This window comes from Giraffa tippelskirchi, chromosome 9 (genome assembly GCF_054371585.1).
Source record: "Giraffa tippelskirchi isolate mGirTip1 chromosome 9, T2T-mGirTip1v1.2.pri, whole genome shotgun sequence".
NCBI classification, from domain to species: Eukaryota; Metazoa; Chordata; class Mammalia; order Artiodactyla; family Giraffidae; genus Giraffa; species Giraffa tippelskirchi.
Genome location: NC_137283.1, coordinates 54218463 through 54231841, shown reverse-complemented (window position 1 = coordinate 54231841; position 13379 = coordinate 54218463). Strand labels below are relative to the sequence as shown.

At 60.3% G+C, this 13379-nt stretch overlaps 1 protein-coding gene across 2 annotated transcripts in view; it reads right to left on the bottom strand.

The window, feature by feature from the left end:
- Window positions 1-3466: 3466 nt before the first annotated feature.
- The window catches only part of PLXND1 (plexin D1), a 48430-nt gene continuing 38517 nt past the window's right edge, over window positions 3467-13379 (bottom strand). For both annotated transcript variants that reach the window (XM_081526262.1, XM_081526263.1), the window contains exons 21-36: window positions 12542-12649; window positions 12351-12463; window positions 11438-11542; window positions 10806-10936; window positions 10221-10419; window positions 9855-10001; window positions 9593-9749; window positions 9156-9259; window positions 9010-9073; window positions 8393-8427; window positions 8069-8173; window positions 7361-7524; window positions 6185-6332; window positions 5067-5207; window positions 4815-4889; window positions 3467-4553 (exon numbers count right to left, since the gene is read on the bottom strand). In XM_081526262.1, coding sequence (XP_081382388.1) covers window positions 4437-4553; window positions 4815-4889; window positions 5067-5207; window positions 6185-6332; window positions 7361-7524; window positions 8069-8173; window positions 8393-8427; window positions 9010-9073; window positions 9156-9259; window positions 9593-9749; window positions 9855-10001; window positions 10221-10419; window positions 10806-10936; window positions 11438-11542; window positions 12351-12463; window positions 12542-12649 — 1913 coding nt within the window. In that variant the 3' untranslated portion in view covers window positions 3467-4436. The remainder of the gene's footprint in view (window positions 4554-4814; window positions 4890-5066; window positions 5208-6184; window positions 6333-7360; window positions 7525-8068; window positions 8174-8392; window positions 8428-9009; window positions 9074-9155; window positions 9260-9592; window positions 9750-9854; window positions 10002-10220; window positions 10420-10805; window positions 10937-11437; window positions 11543-12350; window positions 12464-12541; window positions 12650-13379) is intronic.

Here is a 13379-nt window from a genome sequence, read left to right as displayed (position 1 = left end):
GAAGGAGCTCTGTGGTTGCAGAGAGGAAGGATTAGAGGAGCTGAGAGGAAGTATGGATCAGTGGACTAGTCAGTGAGGGTGGGTCCCAAGGGAATCTGCAGAAGGAAGCGGAAGTGCAAAGGCCCTGCGGGTGGGAATGAGCTACGGAGCTACAAGGCAGCTCGTAATGGCTAAAGCCCACACAGAGACAGTAGCCGGAAGAGCAGAGGTGAGGTCTGGGGGTTTTTTAAACGTATGTGACACTCTGCACAAGGAGAGGTTGAGTCTGCGTCCCTTCCCCTTGGTTCTGGGCTTTGTGGTCGCTTGAATCGAGCACTGAGGAGATGACACTGGGACACTTTCTGGGCCCAGGGCTCCAGAGACCGGCAGCTTCTGCTTCCTGCGTGTGGGTGGTTTTTCCATTTTTTAATACCTGTGCTTAGAATTCAGCCACCACGCAGTGGGGAAGCCCAAACAGCCATTGGATGAGAATCGAGACATCCCAGTTCTCAGCCCCAGCTGAGCTCCCTGACCAGCCAGCACCAATTTGTCCACCTTGGGCCATCTAGGAACTGGATCCTCTGCCCCTGTTGAGCGGCCCCATTGACACCAAGGGACGGGCCTTCCCTCGCGAGCCCCGACCCAATCACAGACGCACGAGCACCGTGAATGTACTGAGGTGGTTTGTTATGCAGCAGTAGACACCGTAACGAGAGCTGCGGGGTGGACAAGGGTGACATCCTGAAGGGCCTCGTGAGCCCGGGTAAGAACTTTGGGTTTTGCTTTAATTGTGATAAATGCCCATTTGAGGCCATTGAGCAGCAGGGGCACACGGGTAGCCACAGGAGGCCTGGGCGGTGTGTGTGTTAGTCGCTCAGTCGTGTCTGACTCTGCAACCCCGTGGACTGTAGCCCGCCAGGCTCCTCTGTCCATGGGACTCTCCAGGCAAGAATACTGGAGTAGGTAGCCATTTCCCTTCTCCAGGGGATCTTGCTGACCTAGGGATCATACCTGGATCTCCTGCATTGCAGGCAGAGTCTTTACCGTCTGAGCCCCCAAGAAGCCAAGGCGGAGGCCCCTGCTGTGGTCCAGCTGCGGGGTGGCCGGCCACAGAGGGAGTGGTGGATTCCGGGTATATGTTTAAGCTCAGTGGATGGGATTTGTTGAGGGACTTGTGTGTAGAAAGGGGTCAGTGATGAGTCCATAATGTGGGGTCCACACAAGTGCCTGCACTGCAACCACCTGGTGGGGTGAGAACTTGGCTCGTTCAGAAGGCTGCCTGCCCCAAGAGATGGTCCAGATGAGGGGTGACCGCTGAGCCAGGGATGGGGGCAGAGACCAACAGAGTGGATTTGAGGGGCATCAGAGGTCAACTAGATGGCACTTAGGGCAGATGGACACAAAAGGAAACTGAGGCAGCCCAGTCTCCCTCCCTGCCCTACTCTCAGCCCCCGCCCTCGCCTCGCCAATCCCACTCGAGGCTTTGTCAGGCTGTACTAACAGCTTCCCGGCTTCCCTGGGGCCTCTGTCATGTGGCTGCTGGCAGAGCCCCTGGGGCACCGTGAGCAGCTGGCAGGGAGCTGGACTGGCACTTCCCACGAGAGGGGTCTGGTTGTGGGAGGCACCCCAGGCAGGCTCTTGGGGGGTGGGCATCACTGGGCACCTCTACGAGCTGGGGGCCAGCCAGGAGCCCCAACCTGGCCAAGGCTGGACAGCGTGGAGCACCCACGAGACTCGGGAAAGCCTGCTCCCCGGCTTGAAGACAGACAGTCCGCCCAAGTCCCCACCTCCTGTGACCCGCAGACGGAGCCAAGGGACACCTGGAGCTGCAAGGCAAGCCTTCGGGGGCCCAGACAAGGACTGGGGGTGGTTCAGCAGATGACCCCAGAAATGAGAGATTTCCTCCATTTGCAAATGCGTCCTTAAACTTCAAGGAGGACTCGCATGTTAATCAGGCATTAAAACAGGCTGTGGAATATTTAATGGCATAGAAAGATGGTACTGACTTAAAGCCCACATGGGGAAAAGGCAGCTTGCAGGATGGAGCATGTCCTGATTCCAGTTCCTACCCGTCTGCCCACAGCCCAGACGGGCACACGATTTGGGCTTTGCGACAACATTCTCTGAGATTCAAACCATGGGTGGGTTAGGGTAGCTTTTATTTTCTCCATGCTTTCTGTACTCCTTGACAGTTCTGCAGAAAGCATGTATTCATTCTAGAATCACACCTACCCCCTCCCAAAAAAAACCCCATCAAATGTGTCAATAACTCACATTAGAAAATCTGCTGCTTAATAAAAAGGCATCAGTGATCAGAATAGAAAATTTGAAAAGATAATCTCTCTCCACCCAGAAGGCACGACAGGAAGAGGCTATTTTTAAAGCTAAAAATTGTTTACTTTTCTCTCCTCACTTTTCTGTGCTCATTAATTCTAGAACTGGTGTTGGTGGGGTTTTGTTTAAATTGTACACATTTCTGTCCTAGTTCTTACTCCTGATATATATGTGTGGTTATTTCTCCTTCCTAAAAGGAAAAAAAAAACTTACTTAAGCCGCTTCTAATTTGGGGCTGGTCCTCTAATGACCTTTCCTGGGGCTCAGTGACTCAGCCCCGGCTCAGGCCCAGAGCCAACTTGGGGGCAGGCAGGGCTGGGGGTCTCCGTGGTATTTGCTGATCCCAAGTCAAGGACAGTGGCGAGGAAGAGTCCAGGGTTATACCAGCCCAGGGCAGTCTGCGTTTCCTCATCTGAATAATGGGGTTGATGGTAGATGTTTGTCAAGTAAGTATTGAGTTAGTTGCTCAGTTGTGTCTGACTCTGTGCGACCCCCTGGACTGTAACCCACCGGGCTCCTCTTTCCATGGGATTCTCCAGGCAAGACTACTGGAGTGGGTTGCCATGCCCTCCTCCAGGGGATCTTCCCAACCCAGGGATTGAACCCAGATCTCCTGCATTGCAGGTGGATCCATTACTATCTGAGCCACCAGGCAAGCCCATACCTATTTGTCAAGACTGATGTCAAATTCAGGATGAGCATATAAACATCCAGTCTCTTTGCAGGGTGGTCAGCTTGGAGCTCCCCACACGCTGGGGGCCACCGTGGACACGTCGGCCCGGAGGAAGTGTGGAGCAGAGGGATGAGGCCTGGGCACTCTGGTGTGTTGTCCTCACTCTCCCAAGAGCTGGGAGACTCCTCGACTGTGCCGAGAGCCAGTTTCTACATCTGTGAAATGGGGACACAGCCTCATGGCCTGCTGCACAGGTAAGCAGGTTAGGGGCAGCGGGAGGTGACACACAGCTGCTGTGGCATCGTCCTGGCGGCCAGTGGGCACTGGCGTCGTTACCCCGGGGAGCTTCTCAGAAGCAAGAGTCAGCGTCTGCCTGCCCCTCATGAAGGGGGCTGGGTGGGGTCCGAAGCCAGGCTCCCTGACCTCCCTTCTGCTACAAGCACGGCCATCTCAGGATAAAGGCTGGAGCTCACGGCAGGGTTTCCCATCAGGCTTTTATTATAAAGAAGGTTCCAGAGCGTCCCGGCCTCCCCCTGCAGCCCCGCCCCACGGGCCACAGCCCGTCCAGGCACTGGCCAGGCCAGCGCCAGGCGGCCGCTTCCGACAGAAGAGAAAGGGCGATGATCTCGGGGCTCAGCGGGGCGTCTCTGCCAGGTCCGCCCGTCCACGGAACAGTCATTTCCAGTGTTGCGCTGGGAGCCCCGGGGGACCCCTTCCGGGGTCTCCGCACTAGCGGCAGCTATTCACAGTTGGCGCGTGATAAGTTTCTTTAATATATAAAAGCTTCTTTTAAAAAAAACAACAAAAAAGTGGTGCTATCTTTAGAAACACTTCCAGCAAGATCACGTAGCCCAGCTACAGCCTTGGTGCAACTCAGCCCCCTTCCCCTACCCCCTGCCACCCCCCCTAGACGGGTCCCTCGGCCTCAGCCCGGCTCCCAGGACGGTATGGAGCCTCCCGCGGGCCGTGGACGCCGCCCGCTCTGCCAGTGTCCGCTGGAGCCACAGAAAGACCTGATGCTCCTGGAAGCCAGGAGTGGCCAGGCTCCTGCACAGGTGAGTGGAGATGGGGGCGACGTCTAGGTGGTGGAAGCAGAAGCGAACCGAGGGCTGGGTCACAGGGCCTCCCCCTCCGCCAGGCAGGATGAGGTAGCGTTTCTGGCTGTGGCCTGGGGCCCAGGCGGCCCTCCCTGCCCGTCGGTGGCCTCGTCGGCACTGGGCCGGGACAGAGCAAGTACGGGGGGCACCGTCCAGGCTGTGCTGGGTGGACGGCGTTCAAGGCTTCGGCCTGGAGGTGGGGTCTGAGGGCAGGTGGGAGGGGACGGTGCCTGCGGGGCCGGGGCCGGGGGCTCCTCTGCCCCTGGTGCAGCGTCCTTTCCCAGCTGGCGTTGGAGGCCCGGGGCAGGGACAGAGTGAAGTCGCGGGTGGGCGCCCACCCGCTGGCCCCTGGCTCAGGCCTCGCTATAGCACTCGTAGATGTTGTCCTCCATAAGGGCCACCACCTGCTCAAACTTGTGCTGCAGCTGCGTCCTCCGGGCCGTGGGGTTCGCCTCCAGGGCGCTCATGATCTGGAGCAGTTGTGGGGGGGCGGTCGGCAGAGGCGCTCGTTCAGGGCCCAGAACACCCCCTGGTCCCACCACACATCGGGGGGGAGTACACACACACGGCCTGGATTCCCAGTGCTGGTGGCCACACCCACAGCACAATCAAACGTCCTGGGGCCCGGAGTACCTGAGCCCCACGCTCACCCCAGGTTTCCCTGAGCGGGTGGGAAGGGCTGACGGGGGCAGGGGGGGTGTGCCCTGGATCTCACACTGGGGGCTGCTCACCTGCGGGCGATACCTCTTGGCGTATTTATAGATCTCTGCCATGGCCACGTTGGTGTTGAACTCATTCTGGTATTTCTGCGAGGAGAGACAGGGCGGGAGTTGGAGCACGGTAGAGACTCCATGGTCCAAACCAGGCCCAGCCAAGACCTGCTGCTTATACACAGAGCCCCCTCCCACCCCTGCTCTGAGGGTCAAGTCCTGCCCCCCCAACCCCCCATCCTCCGGGCGAGGTCCCCGTGGAGCCGGCCGCACCCGCGACTCCTCGGCCAGGTGCGCGTTCATCTCCTGCTCGCTGAGGGGGGTCATGTCATGGATCTGTTTGTAGTAGCGCTGCACGATCTTCCGGTACTCGGGGATCTCCTTGGCATAGAGCAGCTTGTTGGTTGGTGAGTCCTGGGTGGGCGGAGAGGAGTCAGGGAGTAAGACGCTGGGTGGAGATGGCAGACTCGTCTCTTCCTGGGCCGGCCCGCGTCTACGCCACCGCGCACACGGGCCGATCCCTGAGCCAGCGTCCTTAAGCTGCAGGCTCTGGACCAGGTGCTCCCCACCCCTCTCCTCTCTGCCCTATTTTCTGCAGGGCTCTCAGGGTGATGACCTCACGGGGGACATACTTGGAGGGGAAAGTGCGTGGGCTCGGGCCAGCTCTTGGACACGCAGGCTGTTTAGTTCGCGTCCTTGCTGAGGGTTATGGCTCTTGGTGGCTAAGATTTCTGGAAGCCTGGTTGCTGTCTCAGTGGAATATTTCCCACCACATGTTTCCTACTCCCGAGAGCGAAGCGTGCCAAGTACGCTCCCAGTTCTTTGTCTGTCATGGGCGTCCTGCCCTCCCAGACAGCATGTGAGAGGTGATGGCGTTTTCTGCCTTTTTTGTGGTCTGTCTCTGAAAGTCACAGGCTAACGGCAGGGCCAGGTCTAACTCCTGTCTCATGGACACTCACAGCCCCTCGGCCTGGAACGCCGGGCTCTTTGAGGCCTGCTGCACCCTCTCCCTACAGTCCCCGTCTCTCAGGGGTCTCCTCCTGCGTCCTGCGTGCCTGTGCCCCCTCTGCCCACCCTCACTCAGTGCCCACCGGGTGGCTCTTGGCCATCAGGGCTGCCGCCTGGACCGCGGCTGGTCGCCGACGCTGTATCAGACCACATGGGCTTTCCACGCCTACCTGGCTTCTCCCCACCTGGCTCTAGGGCCTGAAGAGCTGGTGCTGGGCACAGCTGAGGCAGCTGCAGCCCTGGAGTCTGTGACTGTGGGTGCCTGTTTCCAGGAGAAGCCCTGTCTGATGACCCCATTCACCTCACATCCGAGCTCCTCTGGTTCCACTCCCAGAAAGTCCTCCGTCCCCACAGCACCGGGCGGCCCACCCACAGCAGCTGACCTTGCCCAGCTGCAGGTCGGAGATGGAGCAGGCGTCGATGAAGGCCTGAGCGATGACCGAGAGGCAGGCGTCGATGTGGTCAGTCTTCTCGATGTCGAAGACAAACTGCGGGTTTTTCAGGATGTTCACCCAGAAGCGGAGAGGAAGGCTAGGGGACAGAGGGAGGCAGTGGTGTGAGCCCCGCCCGAGGGTGGGTCGCGGAGGAAGCAGTCACTGATGGGGGCTTGGGCCAGGGAGGCTGGCAGGCCCAGAGGACAGGGCTGGCTTTGCTCCCGAGGCCAGCGGAGACTGGATGGAACCTCGGTGTCTCCTCCACAAATGGGGTTGATGATTGTCCCTAGCTGGCTGGGGGCGGGGCAGAGGGGCTGGGAGCCGGGTTTCCTGCGTGGAGGGGGCCTGAGTTGACCCTCGCTGCCCACCCCATCCCCCGCAGAGCCTCCTGCTCGCACGCAGGAGCCGGGAGCCAGGGCCCAGTCCTGGTTCTCATTAGAGCCCCCGCCCCGCCTGGCAGCCCGCGGCTCCTCCTCCAGCCCTGCGTGGCTGCAGGAGCCCGTCCATCATTAGCTGGGTCTCTCGGAAGGGCTGAGGGTGGGCGAGGCCCACGAAGGCCAGAGGGTTGGTAAAACCGCCTCCCCAGGGACTAGGGGGCCTGGGACAGGGGACACACACACTACCCCCCTCCACCGATGGCTCAGAGCAGCCCCTGCAACTACAGAGAAACTTCTGCGTCTATGGCAATTCTTTTTGAGGGTCAGGCTGAACTTTTCAACAACTTTCTGTTGGGGTTTGGGTCTCTGAAAAGCTAACACGTGCCTCCAAGGAGGGATGTGATGGAGGCGGGCGCGTCTCTGGGAGCCTCAGAGTGCTTGTCTGTAAAATGGCGCCAACAGTATCCAGCCAAGGGGTGGGGGGTGGGGGAGAGGGACGGCAGGGCAAAACTTAGACAATGCTCACTTCGAGTTAATCCTTACAATTACGGCGGGTTCCTTTTACTGCCCTGGTTTTCCAGCTGGGGGAAACTAAACCCCAGAGAGGTTAAGTCTCCTGTTCAAGCTCACACAGCTTGGAATGGCATAAGGGACTGAACCCAGGCTCTGAACCCCAACCCCACTGCTGCCCGCATGATCCAGTGAAGCAGCCCCACCCCCCCCACCAGTCCCCCCGAGGGCCCCCCACCTGTTGGTCTTCCAGATGTGCAGCGTGTCGGGGTCTGAGATGCCCCTCTTCTCGGCTTGCTCTTCTAGGAAGTCAAAGAAGTACTTGACGGCCAGTGGGGGCTTGTCTTCCCGGATGCTCAGGATGGCCTTAAACAGGTCATCCAGAAACTTCTGCAGCGTGCCCTGCATGGGAGTGGGTGGCCGCTGTCAGCCCAGGAACACACGAGGTGGGGGTGGTGGTGACAGGCGCCTCTGGCGACTGTGGGGAGCCTGCGGTGCTGGGGCTGAGCAGTGCTGGATGAATGGGAAGCTGTGTGGCCCCAGGCTGGCCACCTAAGTGCTCTGGGCCTCAGTTTTCCTGTCTGTGAAATGGGTTGGTGAAACCCACTGCACAGGAGTGTGGGAAGGACTCGGACACAGAGCAGGGACTTGCTGGGCTGGGGTGTGGGCTCTCTGCCCCTAGTCATGTGGCCTTGGGGACATTTGTGGGCCACTACTGCCTTCTCTGTCAGACCAGCTGACAGAGAAGTTGTTGCTGGGCGCCCTTCAGGCTGGGAGTGGGCGCTCTTCAGGCTGGGAGCGAACCCCTCCTAGGGTGGGCCCCGACGCCCTCAGCCTCTTGCCCTGGAGCGCGGCTGGCCCCGCAGGGGAAGAGCTGTTCCCCCACTCCCAGCCTGTGCTCCCAGCTGACCCCCGGGAGTGAGGACATGGTGGGGGCTGGGCGCACCTTGGTGGAGAGCAGGCGGGTCAGGTAGATCTCCGGGAGCACCTTCTTGCGGTGGCTCTGCCGGTGGGACTTCTTGGGCTCTGCCAGCTCGTCCGTGGGCAGCACCTGGGAGGCGGGACCGCAGTCAGTGCTGGCGCCAGGCACCATCCTCAGCCACCCCTGGGAGGCCCTACCCAGGACCCGCGGGCGCCTGGCTCTGCACACACCCCACCCCAGCCTTCCCCAGGCCTGGGAGCATGGCCTCCAGAGGCCCAGGGCGGCAGGAGGCCAAGTCCACTCCCCGTGAGGGGCGGGCACCCCCAGGGCCAGAGGCAGGGCACTCACCAAGTGGAAATACTTCTCTGTGTCCAAGTCTTTCACTGCGAGAGGGAAACACACACAATAAATAAACAAGACACAGAAGCAGATGGGGGGAGAGAGAGCGAACCAGAAACGGAGGCAAAAAGCTGGAGAAGGAAACCCAGGGAGACGGAGCGAGCCAAACAGACGTGTGGAGAGAAGACAGAGGAACGCAAAGTAAGACGGCTGAGAGAGAGCTCTAGAGGAACACACACAGGATGAGGCACAGACAGACGCCCACATGGTGACAGGAGGGGCAGGGAGACCATCACAGAGGGACATGGGGCAGCTGCCCTCACCCACTGCCCCCGAGCCCAGACCTCACCAGCTGCTGGAAGGGACCCCAAGACCCCAAGGAGCCTAGGAGCCCCAAGCTTAGGGCATCTGAAGGTAGGGATGGGGGTGTGAGGCAGGGACACAGCCCGAACCCTCGATGGCCTGGAGCCTGTCCAGACCGCTTAGAACCACCTCCCTGTTCCTGGGGCCCCTCTTGGCTGCCCGCAGGAACCCAGCGCCGAGGAGGCCCAGCCCTGCCCCTAGAAGCCTCAGTTTCCCCCCCGGGGCTGCGCAGGAGGGCCCCGGCCCCTGTCAGCCCGCGCTACCTCGGCCCAGGGTGTTGTCCTTCTTGTCTGTGAGGCTCATGGCCAGGGAGGCGCCTTCGGGGATCTGACGGGGAGAGAGGCAGTGGTCAGAGGTCGGAGGTCAGGGAGGGCGGTGTGGCGGGGGGGTGGGCGGGGCCAGGGCCCACCTTGTAGTGGGCCAGCGTGTTGAGCTTCTTGCGGCCGTCCTCCACCACCGAGGTGTCATCCAAATCCCGGAGGATGTAGCTCTGTGTGCTTGAGGCGAACCACTCTGGGGGCAGGGGTGCAGGGGGTGAGGGCCGGGGCGCCCACCCATGGGGAGAGAACCGGGGGGGCCCCCCCAGAGCTCTCCGAGCCTCTGCCTCTGGGGGACCAGGAGAGGGTGCTGGGCGGGGGCACAGAGCAGCAGCCCCTCACAGCCATCCTGCGGGCAGTCACGGGGTGGTAGGAGCGGCTGTCATCACCCGTGGCGAACTCCCCACCCCGCCTGAACAAGAGCCCCCGGCTGACGTCCCTAGAGCCCCAGACGGCGCGCTTGTGGCAGAGAGGCCGGAGACTGTGTGACCGAGCGGGGCCCGCCGGCTGCTCCCCCAACCCTGCCCACCTAGGTCCACATCCTCGGCGCGCGGCCACTGGGAGTAGGGGACGTTCTTGCAGAAGGCTTCCAGAATCTTCTCCTTCACCTGTGTCAGCGTGTCCGTGTCCATGGCACGCACGCTCAGTGAGTCCATGCCGCAGCCCTGGAAGGACACGTTCAGGTTCTGCAGGAGAGAGACGGGGGGGGGCGATCAGCAGCTGCCCACCGGCTGGCCGGGGAGACAGCCTGCGGGCGGGGGGCGGGGGCGTCAGGAGCAAAGCCGGCTCACCCGGGGCTTGGCCTCGATATTTTCCCGCAGCAGCCACTCCTCATTGAGGGTGTAGCGGGCCTTGCCCGTGATGGCGTCGATGGAGCCCTTGTTGATCTGCTGTTTGATGGCACACAGGAGCAGGAAGAAGGGCTCCCCCACCGTCTCCTGGGGGGCGGGGGGAGGGGCAGTCAGAGGCTCAGGCCAGCTGCCCACCTTCCTGACACAAAGCCCCTGTCACGGCCTCTGTTCCCAGGCTAGCTCTGAGCCTCGATTCCCCCACCTGTATAACGGATCCTGCGGGCTAACCCCCTTTCCCACATGTGCAGAGACCATAGTCACCGGTCCTGCCAGATAAAAGGAAGTAAGACTTTGGGGCGCCCTCACCCGCAGGCAGCTGTACATGCAGATGGACATCCAGTTGGTGAGCATCTTCTCAACCACGGACTCCGTGCGCCGCAGCATCAGCTTGGGGTTCTTGGCGGCTGAGGCGTCGATGAGGTCCACCAGCAGCTCCTTCATGATGCCCGTGTAGTATTCGAGCTTGCTGTGGAGCGCGATGGTCAGCAGGGAGGCCAGGCTGCACCTGTGGGCGGGCGTGGGGGAGGGGCGTCAGCACCAGCCACACCGCAAGGCCCCGGGACCCCGAGGACCATGCCGTGGGGGCTCTGGTGCCCGCCTCGTCGCTGGACAGATGGGCATATGCGGCAGAAATCTCCCTGGAGAAAGGTCTACCTCCCCTACTGTACACAGTAACCACCATGCCGAGTCCCACAACCCTGGGCAGGCAGAACCAAGAAGGGGCAGAATGGGGAGGGGAGGTCTCAGGACCTCCAAGGCCCCAGGGCCTGACCCTGGGGAGATGCTGGCTGCCCCGAGGACACGGTGCTCTGCAAACTGCCCCAGGCTTGGATCCAGCCCGGGGGACCCAGGATGCGTTGTCCTCCCCCGGAGCCTGCACTGCAGCCTGACCTGTCCCGCACCGCGAAGTCCTTCTGTTGCTCCAGCGCGTGGACGAAGACGATGAGGAAGTGCTTGTTGTTGAGCAGCGAGGAGAACAGGCTGATGCCCTCTTCCATATTGGGCCGGCAACTCTCGGGGATCTGCAGGGGGCAAGTGGTGAGGGGTGTCTGTGGGGTCCCGTGTCTCAACACTCGGGATGCCTGGAGTGGCACCTGGAATGCTTCCCGGGATGGGGAGCTCATTACCTCTTAGTGGGAGATGCCTAACTCCCTGTGACCGGGAACAATGGCTCAGCTGAGCTGGAAAGGGAGGCTTGGGCGAGGGTGCTTGAAGGTAACTCCATATCCCTGTGTAGGGGACCCTCTTCCGTTCTCTAGGCAGCAGGGGGATAGAGATGTCCAGGGGGACCCAACCCTTTCCCCTCTCTGGTCTGGGAGTCAGTATGTAGAATACCTTGAATGGCCACTTGACTACCTGCTGGGATGGAGAGCTCACTACCTTACAATGGCAGGTTCCTCCCAACTTCCCAAGATTAGGATCAACGGATCAGATGAACTAGAAAGCGGGGCCCACAGAGAGGTGGGGGTGCCCCGAGGCAGCCCCCTTTGTGTGTGTGTGTGCGCGGGTGGGGGGCTACTCACCTTCCACTCTCCCAGCAGCGGGTGGGTCTCCTGCACTGGGGAGCTGCCCTGGGAGTTGAGGGTCTGGGAGGGGAGCACGTAACGCTCTTCGTAGAGGGAGGAGCACTGTGGAGCAGACCCCCAGCGTCTCAGCAGGGCCGCGCACTCCCCTGACTCATGCAGGGGCTGCCCCACAAACACACAAGCCCACTCGACAAAGGAAGAAGAGGCAGTGGGCCACGCCGAGGCACCACAGGACTCCACAGGAGAGGGGAGGGGAGTCCCGGGGGGCTTCCTGGAGGAAAAGCAGAACCAGCCTGAAGTCCAGGGGTGGTGAAGCTGGAGCGCACAGGCCTAAGAGGAAGCTAAAGCAGCTCAGTGTGGAAGGAGGCAGAGAGGCCTGAGGGGACCCAACAAGGGCTTGGTGTGCCATCGAGAAAGGTGGGGACAGGGCCGGAGAAGGCTGGTGCCACCCGCAGAGATATTCCTGACAGGCCAAGGAAGGTGGGGATGGGGCAGCGGCCCCTGGAACAGCACGAGGAGGCATGGAAGGGAGGGCACTGAGTCCAGTGGACAGAAGGAAGAGATGGAGATGAGATGGCCCCTTGGTGAGAGTAAGGCAGGCCCAGCACCCCAGGAGGAAAGTGGGGCTGACAGCTGGCTTCGGTAGGCACACTTAAACATCAAGTGAGCAGAGAAAGAAAGTTGGCGGGGTGGGGTGGAACCTGGGCCCTTCCCTCGGCAGGCCAGGCAGGGAGACCAGGGCAGGTGGCCGGGCTGCCACAGGCGGGTGTGTAGGTTTTGCACTGCTCAAGGGCCCATGCTGCACTCAGGTTCTCCCATAGGCGCAGAAGTGCCCTCTAGGTTCCCAGGACCCAGGGAGGGCTCAAGGAACTCCTGGGGTATCACCAGCCAGCGGGAAGCCTGAACTGACCTTGGGGAAGAAGGTGCGGGTCACGAAGTGCTTGTACTCCAGGAAGGGGATGCCTTGGCTGCGGTTCAGCTCCTTGGTCAGGTCTGTCATGTCCGTCTGCAGCTCTGCGAAGCCTGGCGGGCAGGCAGGTGGCCGTGAATAGATGAGGGGGCGAAGCCAAGGCCCGAGGTCCCACGTGGCTGCCCCACTACCTTTACGGATTTCCTCCCGGATCTGGGACTCCATCTCCTCCATCTGCAGCAGCGTCTTCTGCCAGTAGCGCTCGGCGCGGCGGCTCTTGGTGCAGAAGACGAACAGGGCTGTGGGCAGCAGAGAGGTGGGTCAGGCCTGCGATCCCTTTGGTATCAGAGTGTGTGTCATTACCTGCCGTGTGCAGGGCCTGGCTGGAAGGCAGACAGCCTGCCTGCGAGCCTCAGCTCCTCTGGCAGCTCACTCAGCTCAACACCAAAAACAGCAAACTACCCCATCAACAAATGGGTGGGAGATCTAAATAGACATTTCTCCAAAGAAGACATACAGGTGGCCAAGAGGCACATGAAAAAATGAACGTCACTAATGATTAGAGAAATGCAAATCAAAACGACTCCGTATCACCTCACACTGGTCAGAATGGCCATCATCAGAGAGTCCACAAAACAATAAATGCTGGAGAGGGTACGGAGAAAGGGGAACCCTCCTACACTGCTGGTAGAAATGAAAACTTGTACCACCATTGTGGAGAACAGTATGGAGTACCTTTAAAAACTAAATACAGAGCTACCATATGACCCAGCAACTCCACTGCAGGGCATATATCTGGGGAAAATCATAATTGCCAAAAATACATGCGCCCCAGTGTTCACTGCAGCACTACTTACAACAGCCAAGACATGGGAGCAACCTACATGTCCATCGACAGAGGAGTGGATGAAGACGATGCAATGAAATATTACTCAGCCATAAAGAAGAAGAACATAATGCCATTTACAGCATCATGGATAGACCTAGAGATTATCATTCAAAGTGAAGGAAGTTAGAGAAAGACAAATA